At 35.7% G+C, this 22,063-nt stretch overlaps 1 protein-coding gene across 5 annotated transcripts; it reads left to right on the top strand.

The window, feature by feature from the left end:
- Positions 1-4,553: 4,553 nt before the first annotated feature.
- On the top strand, positions 4,554-21,891 carry MMADHC (metabolism of cobalamin associated D). Of its 5 annotated transcripts, none has more exons than XM_087435181.1 (9): positions 4,554-4,682; positions 5,178-5,237; positions 7,971-8,010; positions 9,757-9,901; positions 12,256-12,473; positions 15,514-15,619; positions 16,215-16,345; positions 20,355-20,441; positions 21,369-21,891. In XM_087435181.1, coding segments are annotated over exons 2-9 (924 nt in total). In that variant the 5' UTR covers positions 4,554-4,682; positions 5,178-5,235; the 3' UTR covers positions 21,564-21,891. The 5 variants fall into 5 exon arrangements, with proteins under 5 accessions (XP_087291307.1, XP_087291309.1, XP_087291308.1 ...); XM_087435182.1 differs by having other exon boundaries at positions 4,619-4,745; XM_087435183.1 differs by lacking the exon at positions 7,971-8,010.
- The last annotated feature ends 172 nt before the right edge of the window (positions 21,892-22,063 follow it).

The raw sequence follows: 22,063 nt of genomic DNA, 5'->3' as shown, positions 1-22,063 counted from the left end.
TTGGCTACCTATCAGGGTCGTTTTTAAACTATAGAGTAGTGACAGCTGGTGTTCACAGAGTGTATTGCACTTCTATCTAACACAGTTGCTATCTTTTACCTGTGGTTCTCAAATTCTAGTGTTCATAAAAATTCTCTGAGAAGCATGTTAAAATACAGATTCCTAAGCCCCTCATAGATTCTGATTCTATATATGTGGTGTACATTATGCCATCCCCTCTACTGCCGTACTTTTTCTATCTCCCGGTCAATCTCATTCAAAAGAACTTTATTGTGCATGTGGATCACTAGGGATCTTGTTAAAATAGAGATTCCGGGACAGTAGTTTTGGGATGGAGCCAGAGATTATGTATTTCTAACAAGCTCCCAAGTAGCTTTAAACCCTCATGTTAAACCTAAGCATTTCCACTTCTTTCTGCAGTTAGATCACCACAGGCTGAATCTTGAGTTTACAAAATGTGATTTGCAGATACTTCTCGCTCAGTGGTTAAATTGCTTTTGCCTAAATTTTCTCCTCACCCTGTTTTCTGCTCTATCTACATGTGTTGAGTTCCAAAAGATAGCCACAGTCACCTCGAGGAGAAATAGCTTAGAACAAAGCAGGCCAACATCTTCATGGTAGTCACGCCTATAAGAATGGAGTTCAGAGGAGTTCATTGATGATGATAATGATAATGTTGATGAAGATGATGAAGATGATATCACCTGACATTTATTGGACACCTTCTAAATGTGCTAAATCCATTGTGCTAAATTCTTTACATGGATTATCTCATATAATCCTCAAAATATCTATGAGGTAGATAATATTATTGTCTCCATTGTAACGATGAGGAGAGAGACAGAGAGAAGAGCAGATAGGTAATAGTTATACCTAGTATCATAATTAAAGTCCACTAATACACTGTATGAATCATATTCAAGCTAAAACCCAAAATATTAAATTGAGGGCTCCTCATTATGCCCTACAGACATATAACATTCACTCTACAACATTTCTCTATAACATTCACATATTGTCATCTAGCAACGGATAGCTAGGATATACAAGGGGTTTCCAGGAAAATCTTGAGTTTTCTAGAAATGACCAGAACATATGCCTAGTTTAACATATCAAATACTAAAAAGCTATTGCAGCATTGATACAGGCAACTTAAAAAGACGTATTCTCAACAGTTGAGTTATGTGACCAAGTCAAAGAATAAAAACCAAGTGTTCACATACTTTTATCCACATCCTTTACTTCTATTATCATCTTTCTTTTAAATGTTATTTTCTTGCAACCAGGTAACAGTTCCATGTAATAGTTCCATTTCTTAAAATAACACAGAATATTGCTTCCAAACTTCTAATTGTGCTTTAGATATGCTTGCCTGAGCAGAAAATAGCCCCTCTTGTCTCTTTTGGTTTTATAATCCTATTGTCTTTACAGAAAGAGCTAGCTGCAATACTTAGTGATGACTATATATTCCTCAATGTGCTTAAGTACGCATCCTTTGTCACTGAGAGTTAGTTTTTTCTAGAATAAAAGGAAGCCATATGTTTATCAAAAAGCATAATGTAGGTAGCTGTGAGAGTGAGATGAGAAAGAAAGCCCCAAGGATTACATATTAGCCTCTGAACAATCTCATAATCTGTTACTTTGATCAATCTTTATAGGTCTATGAAGGCTCTGCTTTGTCTCTGAAGAATAAAAACATCCAAGAGAGAGTGAAAGGAGGAAGGCAAAAGATAAGGGAAAACTGGATTAACAGTTGAGACAGCTACTCACCTCTCTCTCTTCTCCTTAGTTTTGTTGTCATGGAAGGAACAGAGATTTTGGAGCCAGACAAATCTGAGTTTGAATCTCATATTCATCACTACACGAAGCTGTGTGGCATCAGGCAGTTTACTTAGCCTCTATGAGTCCCAGTTTCTTCATTTATGAAGTGCAGACGCTACTACTCCCTCAGCTGAGTTGTTGAGTAGATAGATGTTATGGAGGTATGGAGCCTGGAAATAGAACAAAGAGCAGCTGTTACTAATGGTAGCTGGTTATTAAGGTCACCACTTCTTCATCTGTTCAACTTTCAATAAATATTTATTGATCACCTCTCCGTGGCAGAAATACAGTGAAGTCCCAGGCACGCAGTGAACAAATAGATAAAGTCTCTGTCCACAAGAGGTATATGTTTCATTCTTTGAATATCTACGGTAATCAAAACTCTGTTCCCCCACTACTCCAGTGAAACTCCTCTGGCAAAGTCACCATTGCCCTATTTATCAAATATGATGGACTGGTTTTGGTCCTCAATAAGACCTTTTAGTAGCATCTAAGTAATATTGAGCAATTATCTTCTTGATGTCTAGAATACTTCTCTCTCTCTCCAGATTTCCTTCCACCCTTTGCCTGAAACCTCTCAGTCTCCATTGCTAGTTTTTCTTCTTCTGTTACCCCTTTAATTAATATTTCCTAGTATTCTGACTTTTGCTCTTTTTCTTTTATACTTGACACTAGTGGTTCTTGATCTTTTCAGAGTCATGAACTCCTTTAAGAATCTGAAGAAGCTATGCACCCTCTCCCTAGGGGAAAAAAATGGATTTACTTACAAATATACAAAAATTTACATACATTTTCAGGAGTTGACCTTCCTCCCTTCTTGTAAAACCCATTGTTGACTCCAGGTTAAGGGGTTCCTATGGCTTTAACTATTACCCATATGTCACTGACCCTCAAATCTCTGTCTCCCACATAAACCACTTTCCTGAACAATAAGCCTACTTTCAAACAACTTGGTGACAACTCCATATGAATGTCCCTCAGGCATCTTAAAACTCAAGATATCCCAAGCCAAACACATTATCTAAAACCTGTTCTCCTCCTAGGAGACAATATCTACGGGAAAGAGAACACTATTTTCGATCCTAACAGACCTAGATTTAAATCCAGCCCTGGAAGCTTCAGTAATATATTTAACCTCTTTGTGCTTTAATTTCTTCATATTGAACCTGAGGAAAATAATACCTCCATTTTGTGGATTGTTATGAGAATTAAAATAGATAATGTGAAAATCTCTATCCAAGTGCTGCCACAGAGCGTACATTCCACAAACATTCATATTACTGGATTCCCAATCTCAGCACAAGCAACTCCTTTCACCAAGTATGCTATATCAAAAATTTAGGAGTCTTCTTTAATTTATCCCCTTTATCTCACATGCAACCAATAGACAGCTAAGCCATGTTGATTCCTAAACTTCCCTCTGCCCTTAGTTCAGGCTCTCATGTTCTTTCTCATGGATACAGCAATGTCTCCAATCCAGTTGATCCAGTTCCAGTCCCATACCCTTCCAACCTATCCTCTACACTGCAGCCAGAGGATCTTCCCAAGACACAAATCTGATAATGCCATGACTCTGCTTAAACCTGCCCAGTTGCTTCTCTTTGCTTGTGGGATTACATCTACCCTATTATTGCACTGAAGGCTGACTCTGATCTGGCTCGTGTCTACCTCCAACTTAATCCCTTGATTGCTTGTGGATCTCTCCAACTGCTCATAGTGTTTTGGATTCCATACCTCTATTCACACTGCTTCCTTTGCCTGCGACGTCCTCACCCCTCTACATCTTTTCTTGGCATTCAGGCAAACACCTACTCATCTTTCAAAACATAGTTGAAGCATCATATCGTCTGTGAAGTTATTCCTGACAGCCTCCTGCCACACCATTGATCACTGACTCCCTTTATTTCCCACCAGTTCCTGACAGATGATTTTCTATCATGGCAAAGATGAATAACATATGGTTCCTGGTCTCAAAAAGCTTACAGTCATCATTCAACTAGAAATCCTGTTATATAACCTGGACAAGTAAGCCAAATCTAAAGAGAAATTATGAAGCATGAAAAAATAATGAGTTGTAAGTAACTGCAAAAATCAACTAAGTGGTCCCTTCTCAGAAGCCTTCTGTGACTCCCAAGCTCTGAGCTCTGTGTGTATGTGTGTGTATTGCTATATAAGTGTTAGCTATATATACTCATTTAATCTTCACAAATAGTCTATGAGATGGGCACTATTATTATTCCCGTTTTAGAAGTGAGGAAACTAAAGCATAAAGAAACTAAGTAACCTGCCCAATATGACCCAACTATAAATAACAGTATGAATAAAGTATGAACTTCAGTAAATTTAAAAAATACAATTGATAAATAAAAATGATATACTATTTATAAATAAGTCTTTTGAAATATATATTTATTGAGCCTACTAAGGGCCTGGTACACAAAGAGAAAAACCTAAGTGCCCTATGCTCAAAAACAGTGATTCATGAAACATAAACAACTATGATACAAAGAACAGATTTTATCTCTTCGGGTGGGAGGAATCTATCAAATGGATCAACCAGTTAAAGAACGAAACGAAATGACCCGCCTAACCCAGCTCAGGAGCCCTCCTCTCTCCCCACTTCACCTTTTCTCCTCCCACATCGTGTGCCCAGGAGTATCCAATGGAAGGTCGGCTCTACGTAGCCTACTGTGCGCATGCGCATCATTGGTTCGGCACTCCTTCGCATCGATGCGCTCGGAAGCAACATCTTCAGCCTGGTCGCTGCCAGCTTTGTCGGTAGCCCCGCTACCGTCGCCGCCGCCATTTTGACGGCGGGAAGAGTCAGGGTCTGGGACAACTGGAGGCCGTGGGGGTGACTGGTACGATGGTTTCCGCCCGCATTAGCCCTTCCAATTTCGCCCGTCTTCGGGCCACAGCTCTCGGTATTGCCGCTATTCCCACAGGGCCCCTGTCGCTATCCCTAGTCGTTCTATCATTCTGTCTTGAGGCACTTTTTCGCTTCCTCATCCTTCAGCTCGGCTCCAACTTTTGCCTGGAGCTGTTGTCAGGCAGCCCTGACCTGTGTTAAAATACTTGCTTCGACCTCAGGCCTGTATCCTGGCCGCCGGCTCCCCTGTCCCCGCCGGGATCTGGGCCGAGCTGTCAGCGGGCACCGACCGGGGAGGGCTCGGAGCGTCACGGCCTCCTCGGGAGGGGTCTGCGGCCGGCGGCGAAATCGGGCCTCCGTGGGTGCGGGGGAGCGCGGACCTTGGCCCGTCGTGGGGGAGGAACACAGTAGCAGACGGTGGACGCCGCCCGAGCTGTCTGTTAGAGCTTAATCCGTCACCAGCCCGTTTTGTTCTCTCCTTTCCCAGGAATAACTTTGCAGAAGGAAAGATCTTTTGCGTCTGCCCTCTCCGCTAGCAATGGCCAATGTAAGTAAATTCGCCTCTTAAGAAGCAGTCTAGTGAAATAGTTTGGGAACTTATTAGGAAATGGAGGGACTGGCTTAATTATGATGGCGTTGGTGGTTTAATGTTTCTCGTGATTAGACTTAGTGTGTCAAAAATGTCAAGGGAAGCAGAGGGTGTGAAATTGTGTAGGTCTACCTTGAAGATAGTTTGAACACAAACGTTCGTTTCAGTACACTGTACTCATTTCTAGAAATTCAATTTTTAGAAATAAGTTCAGTGCCAGCATCCTTTCAATATTTTTAAAAGGCATTCTGTCAGTAAATACTTAGAATCTATTTCTAAGCCATTTTTTATTTCTTTGGTTAGCTAAACGGAAGGTTTTGTATCAGTTTGGGTATAAGAAGTAACGTTCCATATCCTACAAAATGGGAGCAAGAAATATTATTCACATAGACCAGAGATATTTATTGACTGTAACTGTCCACTGATTAGTAAGACATATCCTACCATAAGAAGTTCATATAATAGGGGACATAAGACATATATGAAAACAGCTACAATACAAGTTGAAAGTCATAATTTTTTTAAAGCTGCACAAAGGTGCAATGCAGATTCAGAGCTTTGTGGAGAGGGGAAAGTAGGGGTTTGGGATCATTTAATTGGAGAAGCATTTAACTTGAGTTTTGAAAAATGGATGGGATTTCAATAATCTGAGGTTTGGGTGGGAAGACCTGGAAGTATATTAAAAGACACCCTGCCTGAATGTAAGATGTGTGAAAGAGATTCCCGGGAGATAAGGTTGGTGGTGGAGTTGAGATCAAGTAATAGAAAGCCTTGAATGCCAAACTCAGTAATGTAGACTTTATTCTTTAAATTGTGGTGATTTAATCAGAGCTGTGTGTTAGGAAAATTAACATAGCAACAATTAGCCAGGATAGTATTCCTGCAGTTGAACATGATATAGTAACTAAGAATCTAATGATGTGACTATAGGGACAAGTCATAAAAGTAGACCACTAGTCTTGGCCACGTTTTAAGGTGAATTTTTCCCTAGCCATAACCTGCACAGAAAAATAATGTTGTAAAAGAAGTATGTGGTACTCTCAAAGTAGTGTTCTATTAATTAAATTAGAATGCTTATATTTGACCTGGCTTTGTTTTCATTTAAATCAATAAATTAGCTCAGTAGGGTGAATATTTTGAAAGGTACTTTATAAATCCTTTTATTGTTAGAAGTTCCTATGGTTAGAAATAAATTTTAATTTTAATATTCAAATATATTTTAAAAATTTTATGGTTATATGCACTGTAAATTCAGAATGGATGTTAGCAATGAAGTATGCAGATACGTGTGTCTTCAGCAGTTTCGTTAGCGTAGCAGAAATGTCCATGCTTCAGAGGCTAGATAGGTAAATTAAGAGGTGTTAGTGGGGACTTGGACAAAGTGGAATACTCATTTCTTATATAAAGGGAGCAGCCTTTCCTTAGCTACCGTGATTTATTGCTAACTAATGCCATTTAGGAATGTGAATCCAGTGCTGCCAGATCTTCTGAGGTTTCAGGAGCAGCCAAAAAACTGGACCTTTTGTGTGAAATCTCACAATTTCTCAATGTTGATATCCAATTCACATTTCTTGTAACACTGTATACCACACAAAAATGTCTGGATGGATATGGATGCATTTTGTATACGACCAGCTTTCGGTCTCTGGTATAGACCATATTTTTTCCTCACATGGCCAAAAGCAGGGCTTAGTCCTGAGACAGCACCTGAAAGACTGTTTCTCTTTATATACCAGTAAGAATTTCACAGTTAAATCTTAATAACCTGTCATCTTCCCAAGTCTAGAATTCTAGGTTTGTTTGAAATTAGCCATATATAAAATACTTATCCTCAAACGAAAATAAACTGGGTATTCTAATTTTTGCCTATTTATTAGCCGTTACTTTTAATTATTATATTCACCAGCTAACCCAATGTAGTAAAATCTGTCAAGTTTCCACAAAATATTCTACTTCCACAGTAAAGAATTTGAGAATCGTATAGGTTAAAGGGTAAAGTTTGAAACAAATTAGTACTGTCATCAGCTATCCCTTTCAGTGGGCAAATTAGATAATGGTTTATTTTGCCACTAAAATGAAACTTGGTAATTAGATTTTCCTAGACTGAAAACAAACTCGCATTTTATTATATAACTTTCGGTAAAAGTTTTACTATTAAGAAAAAATATCAAAATAGAATCTGGCACCCTTGGTTCTCAGAGTCTGAAATAATCATTAATAATACTAGGCAATTTCTAAAATAATTTGAATAATCTACTTTTCCTTCCGTTTTTGCTTGTGAAGTAATGTAAATGTGAAGGATCACAAATCATGTTTTAATAATCATACTTCAAATAATGTTAATAATGGTATATTGAATTATTATGCAAATTAACTAAAAATAATGCACATAAAGCACTTAGCCCAGGACCTGGGCCATCGTCACTAACATCTCTTGCTTATTTAATATTGTATACTTTGAATGAATATTGTCCGCTTCAGATAATCTGTTACTGAACCTCTTATTATTCTGAGCCTTTGCTCAAAATATTTTTGGAATTTAAAATTTTAAATTGCCTTTAGATCCTGAGGTGTATTCTGTTAAATGTCCTCAATTGCAAAGGTAAATTTATATTATAGAAACACCCAAAAGTCTGAGTTTGTCTAGAAGGTAAAAATCCTAGTAATTACCATTCTTGTCTTTTTGGGCAGGTTGGGTACAAACCCCAAGGGAAGATGCTTAAATATTCAGGTAGGCAAAATGTTCTGGAGACAGGCCTTGCACTTTGGAGACACGTGAAGGATGTTCTGTTTATCCAGGTCTTGAAGAAAGGGTTGGAATTTGCCAGCCCTAGAAGGAGAGAGAAAAGGGCATTTCAGCAGAAGAAATCTTGTGGCAGTATAAAAGAAGGCAGAGAAAGATGGGAAATGTTGGGTAGATATTTTTATGTGACTAAAGAGTAGAGGAAGGGAAGAGAAGCTAAAATTAGTAAGAAATTATGTCAGAAAGATAGAAAGACCAGTTAGGATGTTCTCTCATTCTTATAATGAGCAAGAAAGTCAGAAAGAACACATGAGTTGGATTTCAGATTACCATGTGAAAGGGATAAAGAGATTCAGAAGTATCAAATGGCTAGGCTATTTCAACATTCTGGTGACTAGTTTTCATACCACCTCTCTGACCCACTCCAGTCCATTCTCTACACTACCTTTAGCAGTACATTCCTTGAAACATTCCTTATCTTTATCAGTTTACTCTATTCCTCCCTGCCTATAGATTAAAATTCTGGCTTATTATCTTAATGTAACAGGCCCTTTACTGTCTGTGTAAATATAAAGCCTTTTATAGTTGCCCGTAAGTTAACTTTCAAGCCTGTTTTTTACTGTACTCCCTTAATATCCATCCTCACTGAACTGTCTCTCTTCTGAATATACCTTTTATGACTCTATACCTTTGTTCCTGAAAGTCAGTCATTGAAATGCCCCTTTCTCCAGCAAATTTATGCTTTTTCTTCAAAACCTAGTATATCCTCCATGAAACTTTTCACTACTCCCCCAAGGATTCCTTAATTGTTCAGATCTTTTAATAGCATTTCTCAGATGCTATAGTCTATGTTCTTATATCTTCTCCACTAAATTAGAGTTGGAATTTTTTTTTTAAACTAAAAGGTCAGATAGTAAGTATTTTAGGCTTTGTGGGCCATAGAGTCAATGTGCAACTACTTGACTCTGCCGTTACGGCGTGAAAGCAGCTGTAAACAAATATAAGCAAGTAGGTGCAGCTATGTTACAATAAAACTTCATTTACCAAAACAGAATGCAGGCTGTATTCAGCTGTAGTTTGCCAACCTCTGCATTAAATTATTCTGATCCAAGTATTTTGCTAAAAGCTTATGCATGAAAAATCGTTACACATTCATCCATTGTAACTGACTTCAAAATCTAGGAAAGGAGCATAGAAGCAGAAAATGTATCATAAATGTGTGTGCTAAAATGAAAAGTGGACATTGCTGTAAAACCAAGCAGAAAGATAAAGATGGCATGGGAGATCTAACTTAGCACAGTTTATAACAGTAAAAAAAGAGAAGAGTTAGAAAGTAAACAAGTTTTAGTCCTAGGAGAAGTTTTAAAATTTCTTTATTTTGAGGATAGAAGAATCTTACTAGTTGTGCTACCTTTTTAGTGTTATTGCTAAATAGGGCAACTTTTAGACATTCTTGTTCTCTCTAGTGTGGCACTCCTGATTTTAGCCTTTATTGGAAAAAGCATACGCTTTTACCAAAAGTAACTTATTGCTTATTTGTTTTTTTAATATTTGTGTTTATTTTTAAAATTATAAATATACGTAATGCTGGTCATATAGTAGGTGCTCAATAATAGTAGAACAAGTGTTAGTTTTAAAAGATACATTGCAGTGTGAAGATTTGACAGAGATTGTCTATGTACATGTAACATTTATATCCGAAACAAATGATTTTAATTTTTGTGTCATTCTTAGGTGCTCTGTAACAGAGCCAGACTGGTTTCCTATCTCCCAGGATTTTGCTCTTTAGTTAGAAGGGTTGTCAATCCCAAAGCCTTTTCAACTGCAGGATCTTCAGGTTCTGATGAGTCTCATGTGGCCACTACACCTCCAGATATATGTAAGTAAAAGCTATTGTATATAATTGTTTCAAAATATTTTGAGTTGTGTTTCCTGTGATAGTTCTTCTTGAGGTTTTACAGATTTTCTAAAGTTATGGTTATCCCGTTGAAAATAAAATCGGAGCTTTGCCTAAATATTTATATCAGAAAGCTTCAATATAAACAAGAATGAATGAATATTGGCTTCTAAAACTTATTTTCTTGAATTTTAGTTTCTTTCTGTCTTCAAATATACACAGTCCTCCCTGAAACAGATCTTCTTTTGATTCTATTAAACTGTGTTACTACTTCTTGCCATTCTTTGCTGAATTTCTTAAATGTAGCTGGCACCTTTTATTGTTAGTGTTTATTGAATCAGTAACAACATATAGCAGGTAATCTGCTTGTACTTTGTACTTTTGTACTTTGTAGTACTTATCTGTCAAGTCTGCTTCTTCTAGTCCATTTTACACACAACTATTGCGGTATGGTGTGTATGATTTTAGTATTGATCATACTAAAATATTTTAATCATGTCACTTCCTTGATAAACTTGGTTTATCAAGTTATCTTAGGTATCTCTCAGTGCTTTCAGTAGCAGTTCCCAAACTGTCCTCAAGCTATGAATCATTGTTAAAGCTCTAAAATTTTTTTTAAGTTCTATGGTTAGATAAGTTTGAGGAATGCCTTGTGCCATATTCCTATCTTGGAGGTTTATAATGCACACTGAAATATTAAGAGAGTGCTCTTAGAAACTTAACCTAATGTGTCCTAAAAGGATTACACATGGAATCCTTTTTTCATGCAACACATTACTTACAATGTAATGGAACTAAGTTCATTTGGGCATTCAAAGCCTTCCGTCTTGCCCTGGTTTTCTTTTACAATTCCGTCTCTGATTACTTCCCAGTTTACATCATCTGAAGGGTAAACATATATGTATCATAAATGAAAGATTTGTCATTCAGAATATGTAAATAGTTTGTGTCCTGAATATATGAAGAATTTTTGTAGATTGATAGGAAAAAGGCAACCCAGTAGAAAACCAAACAAAAGATTTTAAAATGGGTATTAACAGGCCATTCATGGCAGAGAAAACCTAAATGACCAGTAAACGTGAAAATGTGCTCAAATTCACTATTAATAAGGGATATTTATTTTCTTTAAAGACACTGTTAAATCTGAGTAGTCTTTAAAACTCATCTTGTTCAAAAATAGCTAATATGTTTTAGCTTATAACTCCAGTCAGTCATTAGTGGCTGTCTAGAGCCCTGTTACTCAATATGATCTGCAAACCAGTAGCATCAGCATCATGTGGGAGCTTGGTAGAAACGAAGAATCTTGAGCCCCACTCCGGACTTACTAAATCAGAATCTCAGATGATTATTAAATACTTAAGATTTAAGAAGTATTGGGCTAGAGTGTTTGGGTTGAGAATTATGAGTCAGTGTCTGGGTTCAGCAGGAAAGAGTTCCGTGATTGATGGGTGATGTCTGTCATAGTTGTGGAAAAGGGATACAGTGGCACTTAACGGTGTAGTGATGAGACAGCCTTATTGATTGACATGGCTCTTTTCAGTTGCTCAGTTCTGGCAGGGTATTAAAAATATTTATTTTTATTGCCAACTAATGTGTGCAACAGTTGTCCCTTCCTTTCTCTAAACCAAACTCCTACTCTTCGTATTTCTTTGCTTAATTTTCTACTTTATTTTTTTCTGGATCTTTTTAAATTTTTCACAAGTTAGGACATTTTTTAAGTTTTAAGTGAATAAAGTAATATGCTCTGTTCTTCTGTAAGTGTTTAATCCATATTAACTCATGTGGCTGATAAATAGGACTTTATGTCGCATTGGTTCATACAAGAATTTTTCCCAGACCATTAATGTTTTGTGCCACCAGGTAACAGCAGCTGAATGCCTCTCCCCAAGGGTAACCACTATTAAGTTTGTCTTCCCTTTTAGATCTTTTTTCTGTATTGAAAAACATAAATATAAGGATGTAAAATAAATGTTATACATGCTCTTCTTTGACTTAGCTTTTTCTTTTAATGTAATATGTCCTGGACTTCATCAGTATTAGTACATAAAGATTTACTATATTATTTTTACTGACTATCAAGTATTTGCGTAGTATGGATTCCAGTACTTTATTGAATACTTCCCCTAATTATGGACTTGTTTCTGAGCTGACAGCTGGTTGCAATGATTAGTGTTTTGGAAATGACATGAAACTAATTTATATTCACACAGGACAGCAAATCTGAAGATCTATCATTTGGGTAAAAAAATACATAATTGTAAGAAGAGTATTCTTTCACTCAACTAGTGCACTTAACTATTAAGGAGAAAATAATTTATTTTGTTGTACTTCTTCAGGTTCTCGAACAGTATGGCCTGATGAAACTATGGGACCATTTGGACCTCAAGATCAGAGATTCCAGCTTCCCGGAAACATAGGTTTTGATTGTCATCTCAATGGGACCGTGTCACAGAAGAAAAGCCAGGTTCATAAAACTTTGCCTGATGTTCTAGCAGAACCTTTATCAAGTGAAAGACATGAGTTTGTGATGGCACAATATGTGAATGAATTTCAGGTAAATTGTTAATATCATTTATTCTGTTTTTCTAATTATTAATGCTATATTAATTTCTGATTACTGTGAGCATATTACTTTCATTGAAAAAGTAAAAAAAAAAATATTTTAGTGCAATATATACAAAAACTACATATATAGCTTTTAAAAACTTGGCATCTTGCTATACATAGTCTTTGCCATATAATTTTTTTTACTTAACTTCAGATTACAGTCTCTTAGGTAATTAAATAATTCTTCAAAAATATTTTTTTAATAACTGGTTATTTCAAATATAGATAATTAAGTAATTTCTGTATTACTGGAAATTTGGACTCCCTGTTTTTTCATTTTTATAAATGGTAATCATAGTTTATATATGGACCAAATTCCGACTAGTTTTATACTCCTCTAGCGATTTAAAAACTTAAAATTTTGAGATCTCTGAAATTCCTCAGATACATTAAAAAAGGAAGACACGTAAATAGGTTTTTTAACCAAAAAGGAAGACTTAGAAGTAGGTTTTTTTAACAAGTTCTGAGAGATTTTTTTTAATGAATTTTTAAACTGGTATTGCATCATTGCTCACTCAAGTGAAAAGTTACATGTAATTTAGACCCCTTATCCTTATCATTTTTCACATTTCTACATAGTTTCAGGCTGAGTTTTTGATCAAAGCCATATTGTTAAAATCAACAACTTCTCGAAATTATTATGGGTTATGTCGGATAACCTAATGTTGGGACGCAGTTGACCTCCCCTGACTTTTTATCTCGGATAATTCCTTGTCAGTCTTTTTGGCTCCTCTTCTGTCTACCAATTACATGATATTTCCCATACATTTTTGTCCTTTACCTTCTCATTTGAATTACTCCCTGGTCACTTAATCCCTTGGCTTCCTCCCTGGGCTATTTTTTTTTTTTGGTAAGGAAGATGGCCCTGAGCTAACATCTGTTGCCAGTCCTCCTCTTTTTGCTTGAGGAAGATTGTCCCTGAGCTAACATCTGTGCCCACTTTCCTCTATTTTGTATGTGGGATGCCACCACAGCTTGGCTTGATGAACAGTGTGTAGTTCCGCACCCGGGATCTGAACCCTTGAACCCCGGGCCGCCGAAACAGAGCATGTGAACTTAACCACCGCACCACTGGGCTGGCCCCACATAGGCTATGTTTTTATAATTCCTAATTTAGTATTTCTGTTTCTGAGATTTCTGGTTCTATATTTCTGTCTGCCTGCTGAACATCTTTATCTGGATGTCTCACAAGTCCCCAGATTTTACATGTCTAATACTAAATTAGTCCTTTTTTCTCTCAAAACCTGTCCTTACTCCCATATTATCACTAGTACCAATGACTTAGTAATCCTCCCACTATCCCAAGATAAAAATTATCTTGCCAACCTTGACCACTTGCTCCATCATACTTCCGTAAGTAGTGACAAAATTGCATTGCTTCCATCTCTGAAGTAGCTGTTAAATTATTTGTGTCCTTTCAGTTCTCACTAATACTGCCAGTTGAAGGCCTCTTTCTCTTAACTGGATTCTTAGAGGCGTAGTATGATGGACTATGGAGATAGGATGAATCTGGGTTCAAAAGTTACCTCTGCCATTTACCTAATTTTGTGACCTTGAGAAAGTTACTTAACCTTTCTGACTGTTTCTTTATATGTAAAATGGGGGTAATAGTAATCCCTAGCCCACAAAGTTGCTATGAGGATTAAATGTGAAAATGTATAGAAAGCACTTAAATACACTAAGTAATCAATAACTGTCGGCTGTTACTGGTCTGTCATCTGCTCCTCCTCATTAGCATACATCCTCCACAGTAAGCCTAGCATTAGCTTTTTATTTCTGATCTGGCTATTCCTCATTGCTTATAGACTCAAGTCAAAAATTTTTAATGTGACATAAATGGCTTCCCACAATTTTGATCTTTTATCTTTCCCACCATAGCTCCCACTACTTCCTATTCCCTCTGCACTCTAATCACAGCATACTTTTCATTTTTTTAAATACACTATTCTCTTTGACCTTTGCATGCCTTTGCACTGTGATCTCTTGCTGGACTGTTTTTCGTCCTGAATTCCTAACCTATATTCCACCTCTTCTTTACCTATCAAACATACACATTAATTAACAGGTAAGTCAAATATGATTTCAACCTTTTCCTGATTTCTGCCAGTAAAGCATGTTTTTTCCCCATTTATACTGTCAGAAGACTTTCTTCATAACTCTGTAGCACTTTTCATGTTGGATTACATTTGTGCTATTTTTCTTCTACCAGCTGATATACCTAAGAATGACGACTGGGCTTTTTTTTTTTTTTTTTTTTTTTTTTTTGGTGAGGAAGATCAGCCCTGAGTCTTTTTGCTGAGGAAGATTGGCCCTGGGCTAACATCCGTGCCCATCTTCTTCTACTTTATATGGGACGCCGCCACAGCGTGGCTTGACAAGCAGTGCATCAGTGCCCGCTTGGGATCCCAACCTGCGAACCCCTGGCTGCCGCATCGGAGCACATGCACTTAACTGCTACGCCACCAGGCCAGCCCCGAGGAGTGGATATTTTTTACCATTATAGTGCCTGCTCTTGTCATAATATCTGATGTATAGTAGGTGGCTAGTAAATTTCAGTTGAATAAAAAGCCTCTAAGATCTTCCTGTAGGAGACTATATATTTAATCGTATTATTTTGTAAGTTAGTGTTATTATCCCCCTTTTACAGGTTACAGAACAAAAGAAAGGATACTTAGATATCACAAAATATCAGAAGAGGTAACATTGTAAGCACAATTATGGCAGTTTCCTTAGTTTCTTAGCCAACTTGTATCCGTGTCAAGTCTTAGACATTCATGGTTTTATTATTCTACTTTTTTTTAGAAGTTTCAAATCTCATATTCATCATAGAGAAAAGTTTGAGTATTAAAAAAACACTGACTGTTATCCCCACTGCCAGTTAGATTAGGATTATTAAAAAAACTTTCTAGGGAAGACAAGTTCATAACAGGCAAGACATTTTATTTGAACTCCAGATTATGTTTACTTATAATTCTTATTTCCCTTAGGGTAATGATGCACCTGTTGAACAAGAAATTAACAGGGCAGAAACTTACTTTGAAAGTGCCAAAGTAGAGTGTGCGATCCAAACATGTCCAGAATTGCTGCGAAGAGGTATGTTATGCTTTATACATTTTACAGTAATGCATATTAGATAATGTCACTAATTTTTTAATGTGTTTAATGTACTCCATAGGAATCATAATGCTTTTGTAACTTAATATTGTAATGTGTCTGGCTGGAAATGATTGCATGGCCAAGATAAAGGCTTTCAAATGTCTCCTGACATCTAACCTCAAGCTGCCATTAGACAAGAATAGTAGAATTTTTAATAACTTTTTCCCTAAAGTCCTTCCACTCCTGAGTGATTATTATAGATATAATTTGAGCTGATGTAGTTCTGAGAAAAATCGTACTAATAATAATCTTTTTTTTTCTTTGAAAGATACAAGACCAATAACATGTAATTCTCCTTACTCTTCAGAATTGTTGGCAGTAATATTTCAGTTCATCCAACAAGAGCAGGAGTAAACCAAAACTAAGTTCATTTCATCCTTTTCAAAAATAATAAGCATTTATAAACCTAACTCGGTACCACAATAATTTAATTTAATCATCATTTTTCTAAAGAAGTATTTTTATGCACTGTTTCTTCTTTAAAAAACAAATTATTTTCTCCCTGGAATTTTTATTCTTATTTCATTTATAGATTTTGAATCACTGTTTCCAGAAGTGGCCACCAACAAACTAATGATTCTGACTGTAACACAGAAAACTAAGAATGATATGACTGTTTGGAGTGAGGAGGTAGAAAATGAAAGAGAAATGCTCTTAGAAAAGGTAATTCTTTCAGTTGCTGACAATTTAATTTTATAATCTTATTTAAATACCAGTGAACCAGTGTTTTAAAATGATGGGTGTCTTTTCTAGCCTTTATTAATTCTCTGCTAACATATTTCAGTAGTAAAGGAGTTACATCTTTTCTGAGAATAAAAATGCCACAATTTTTTTTTTTAGTATCTTTGAAAAACTGAGACTCTTTCTGGTAATATCGCCTTTTTTTAAATTTATGTCTGTTTTAGGAAATTTGGAAAGTAGAGTAAAAAACAACAAAAAAGTAAAATTGTCTCTTCATAGCCATCTCTCTCTCTCCCTCTCTCTGATCCTCTTCTCTCCCTCCATATCTCTTTCTCTCTCTGTCTTTAAAGCATGTCAAGTAAAAAGTGAAAATTACCCCAACCTTCTTCAAGGAGTGAACCGTAACAGAGTACACAGTACAATAATAATATAATACTGTGTACTCACATTTTTTTTCCTGTCCTTTGCTTTTAACCAAAAGATATGTTTTGACACCTTTCCATAGCGTTACACATGGATATAGTTCATTCTTTATAAAGTTTGCATAGTATTACATTGCATGGGCAAACCACAGATTTTTTAAAGTATTTTAAAATTTCCTTAGTAATTTATAAGTTGAAAATCAAACTTCTGCTATTACAGGCTGTGAATTTTTATGCACACCCTCATATCTGTAGATTCCTATATAGGGCATTGCTGAGTCAAGGGATATATACATTTTATATTTTGATACATGTTGCCAATTTGCCCACCAAAAAAATTGTCCTAATGTAAATACTATCACCCTAGCCTACCCTGGATATTAGCATTTCTTTTCATATTTACCAACCTAAGCAATGAAAAGTGGTAACTTCAAGTCTTATATTTAAAAGTTATATAATTATTTCTGTTAGAGTTTGATATTGGGTTATATCAATTTCTTTGTCTACAAGATAGAAAGGAATATTCCTTTGCCTGTATGACAGGTTAAGATTACCTCACTTGGGCATCTTAGCTAACTATAGTTGAAAACATTCCTTTTACTAATTTCCATGCAGGATAATATTAGGAATTATTTTATATTTTCTTTAGGGTTAGCTGTATGGTTCTCTCCATTTGTAAAAAATAACTTATCGGGGCTGGCCCTGTGCCTAGTGGTTAAATTCGGCCTGCTCTGCTTCAGCGGCTTGAGTTTGGTTCCCAGGCCGGACATATACCACTCGTCAGCAGCCATGCTGTGGCGGCAACCCACATATAAAACAGAGGAAGATTGGCACAGATGTTAGCTCAGGGCGAATCTTCCTCAAGCAAAAAGAGGAAGATTGGCAACAGATGTTAGCTCAGGGCGAATCTTCCACAACAAAAAAAAAAATATATATATATATATATATATAATAATTTACATACTAAACAGTATTTTATGATAATGACTTCATGCTTAAATGTCCCACATATAGCTTTGCTAATAAATTTCATGTAGTAGTTAACAGTCATGAGCAAGTTATATACTAATTAACAAGGAACTTACAGAGAGGCATAAGACGTTGTCTCTGATTTTAAAGAGATCTGAATTTAGAGAGTTGAAATTTAAATAGGCAATAACTCGATAAACATTCTATTTACATATGAAGACATTGCTTAGGAAATATACACTTATCATCACTATCATTTAGTCACTAGACACTCACATGTGTGTTGCATTAGTGGTCCTAATTTTTGATCAATTAAAGATTCTGAGCCTCATTTGATCCTGACCTCAGTATAGTTGTAAGTCAGTTTTCTGAAATCAACTTCAGGGTTTTGAAATGTCCCAGCATGCCTTCTCATGTGATTTTTAATTTTATAATCACTGAAACTATTTTATTTTTTATGGAAAAATAACAGATTTTTCTATTTTAAATATGTTAGTGAATATTTTAGAACCATATGTATCTTACTGTTCAAGTAGATATTTTGTTTTATGGTTTAAATCTATTCTAGTTTTTTCCAGTAGATGTCAGTGTTTGCTGTTGATGAACAGAAATCTTAAGAGAAATACTTAAACTGATTTTTTTGTGTAATAATTTGGGATTCTTTTAGTTAATCTTTGCAAATATTTGATTGCATTATTTTCTTTTCCTTGTACTTTTTGTGTATGGCGCATCTGTTCATTAAATTGATATATATTCTAATGACTTTTCTAGGCTGTATTCAGTCATTTTCTTATTTTTAAGAGTTATGAGGATTAATGAAATACAGCAATTAAGTGTAATTTTGAGTATGAAGATAACCTAAAGAATACAGTATTATCTTAATGTTTTTCATTAGTTTACAGGAAAGTATTGGGAGAAAATAAGTTAGCTTAAGTTGTGTCCCTCTATAGCAGGGATCAGCAAACTTTCTGTAAAGAGCCAAATAGTAAATTTTCAGACTTTGTAGGTCGTACAGTCTCAACTATTCAGTTCGACCCTAAACAGGCATGCCTGTGTTCCAATGAAACTGTATTTACACAAACAGACAGCCAGCCAGATTTGGCCCTCGGGCTGTATGTAGCGGGCACACTCTGCTAGGCCTCGTGGAATCTTACCTTGTGTGTGAACAGTTCAGTCCTTGACTACCAAACCAGGGCAAATTGCTCTGTAGCCTAGTCAGGAGCCCCCTTTGTGCATCTTCCTCTTCTGCAGTACCTGGCCCCATAAATTCCAGATGCTTTGGCTATCCGGAACTCTTGCTTTCTACTTGCTCAGCTCAATGACACCATCACTTTGCTTGGGCTCTTCTTTGCCCTGCGACAAGAAGGTGTCTCCAGACAGAAAGCTGGAGCAAATAAGGGTATCGCCTCATTTGTTTCCCTTCTCTCAGAGATTACTGTTGTGTCTAACTGTTGTTTGGGTTCTAAAAACAGTTGCCTCATATATTTTGGTCAGTGTTATAGTTTTCAGCAGATGGCAAATTTGGTACTTGTTATGGCTGAAAGTGCCCTTTTTTTTTTTAAATTTATGGTCTGTCCTTTTTTTTAACATTCTAATCTGGTCTTAATATTTGTTACTGTCTTTTTCACTGCTTAGAGACTTCCAATAAAGCTAATAAAGACATCATAGGAATTAGGTTGATAAGGCAAGATTTCGAATAGGTGATACATGCATGTAGATGCAGTGTGTAATGATTATACACTATGCTAAAGATACAAAGGGATATATAGTGAAAAGTAAGTATCCCGTCCAGCCCTGTACCCCATCTGTCCAATTTTCTATTATTTTTATGTGCTTTTTCAGAAATATTTCATGACTATGTGAGTTGATAGATGTTTTTGAAGGATATACAAACAAGTATATGTTTTTAAACAACTTTCATTCAAACTAATGAATGGTTCAAATCTTTGCATTATGAATATTTTTTCTTACTGTATTTCTAATATCTCCATAATGATACCAAATAGCAACTAAAGTTTATAATTTGTGACAAATTTGGGAGTTAATAGCACAGAACCAATTAGAAATAGTTCCTAAAATAGGAAATAATTTAGAAGAAAAAATACACAATTTAGACTTCTTGAAAGAAATAAAAGTGTTATATGAACCATTAGTCTTTTGGACTAGTGAAAATAATCTTATGACTCTATGGTCTAATTTATCATCAGTTTTTTTGTTTTTTTTTTTTTTGGTGAGGAAGGTTGGCTGTGAGCTAACATCTGTTGCCAATCTTCCTCTTTTTGCTTGAGGAGGATTGTTCCTGAGCTAACATCTGTGCCAGTCTTCCTCTATTTTGTATGTGGGACACTGCCACAGCATGGCTTGATGAGCAGTGTGTAGGTCCACACCCAGGATCTGAATCCACGAACCCCGGGCCAGTGAAGCGGAGTGTGTGAACTTAACCACTATGCTACTGGGCTGGCCCCCGTTTTAATTTTTTATTGATCTTTATTGAGTTCTCTATCTGAAGCAAAAGATATTTATTCAAAAATTTATTAAAAAATAAAGCAATCTGTAGTACTGCTATCTTTAGCATATTATTTGTGTCTTTTTCTATGCAGTTCATCAGTGGTGCTAAGGAAATTTGCTACGCTCTTCGAGCTGAAGGCTATTGGGCTGACTTTATAGACCCATCATCTGGTTTGGCAGTGAGTAATTAAATACATTTTGAAAGCCAGATTATATAATTTGAAGTAGGAATGGCTTTTATTATAAAATTGTTTACAATTATAACCTTGGTAAAAATACATCATTTAAGACTTTTTTAAAACTTCACAATTTTACCCAGAGAAGTACCACTATGAGTCAGTTGCGTTTACAATTTCGAGGGACCTCTGTCACTCATAGTTAAGTTTCTCTGCCACTTTAAATTTTTTTTATTGAAAATAATAAAAACAGTTATTGTTTGCCACCCTCACTAGTAGACATTATTTGGTTTACATTGAATTAGTGTGTTTATTATTTATTAGTTAAAAATTAGAAACAATGGTTTGTTTAAGGACGAAACAGTTATTTTTAGAATTAAGAAAATATGGATGGTAAAAGAAATACTTAGAAAAGTAACTTTTTAGAAATCACATTTATAAAGTTACACTTTGAAGAAAACTGAACCACTGTTGTGGTCACACTTTAAATTCTGGCTGTATCTTTCAGTTACAAATAGTAATAAAATTTTGAATCTTAAGATAGGAATGTAAACTATTTCTTCTCAAAGTCAAGTAAGATAGAGTGTAGACTAGAAATAAAAAACTTACTCTTGGCTTTAGTTTCCTTATCTTGAAAATGATGAAGGTGAACCATAGATAATTGTCTGAGGTTTGTTCCATCTTTAAAGGTCGTTTAATGTTATGCATTTGGTTCTAAATAACATGAAATTTGCTAGATCGTTTCACTTGTGTTGGGGGAGAGGAGGTGTTAGGGCAGTTTAGGTGTTGCATGTGACCTTTGTATTTCTTCTTTGATTTTTTCAATATTTGGAGTTTTAGAATAGATATGTGCTCATGTTTGCATAGAAATTATTATTCCATTGTCTTTCTTACTAATGAAAATATGACTTCATTTTTTATTTTCTCCAGTTTTTTGGACCATATACAAACAGCACTCTTTTTGAAACAGATGAACGCTATCGACATTTAGGATTTTCTGTCGATGATCTTGGCTGCTGTAAAGTGATTCGTCATAGTCTCTGGGGTACTCATGTGGTTGTAGGAAGTATCTTCACTAATGCAACACCGGACAGTCATATTATGAAGAAATTAAGTGGAAACTAGCAGTAATGTCAATTTATTTGCTGTACTATTTGTACATAACATTTGGGTTGATCTATAAACACTGTCAAAAGGTTTAGTTTTTAAAATTGACTTATTTCTAGGTATTTATTCCACCTTTATGAATTAACAACTGGCAAGTGGTTTGTGATTTTAAATCTCAAATGTTCATTCATATTATTGAATGCATGTTGAACACATCCACATTGTACAGAATGTGGTAATTAACATGTAACCAGGGTATGATCTCATATTGTTATTTCTCCCCTTTATTGGAAAAACCTCAGTTTTAATTATTTTCTCCAAAAATAAATCACACATTTGGTTATGATGATATGTGTTTTTTCATTGCAGTATTTTTTTTTTTTTTTTAAAGATTTTATTTATTTATTTTCCCCCCAAAGCCCCAGTAGATAGTTGTATGTCATAGGTGCACATCCTTCTAGTTGCTGTATGTGGGACGCGGCCTCAGCACGGCCGGAGAAGCGGTGCGCCGGTGCACG

Source organism: Ceratotherium simum, chromosome 9 (genome assembly GCF_057802395.1).
Source record: "Ceratotherium simum simum isolate JZ-2026a chromosome 9, ASM5780239v1, whole genome shotgun sequence".
Taxonomy (NCBI): Eukaryota; Metazoa; Chordata; class Mammalia; order Perissodactyla; family Rhinocerotidae; genus Ceratotherium; species Ceratotherium simum.
The sequence above is the reverse complement of the archived record's forward strand: the minus strand, read 5'-3'. Positions and strand labels throughout refer to the sequence as shown.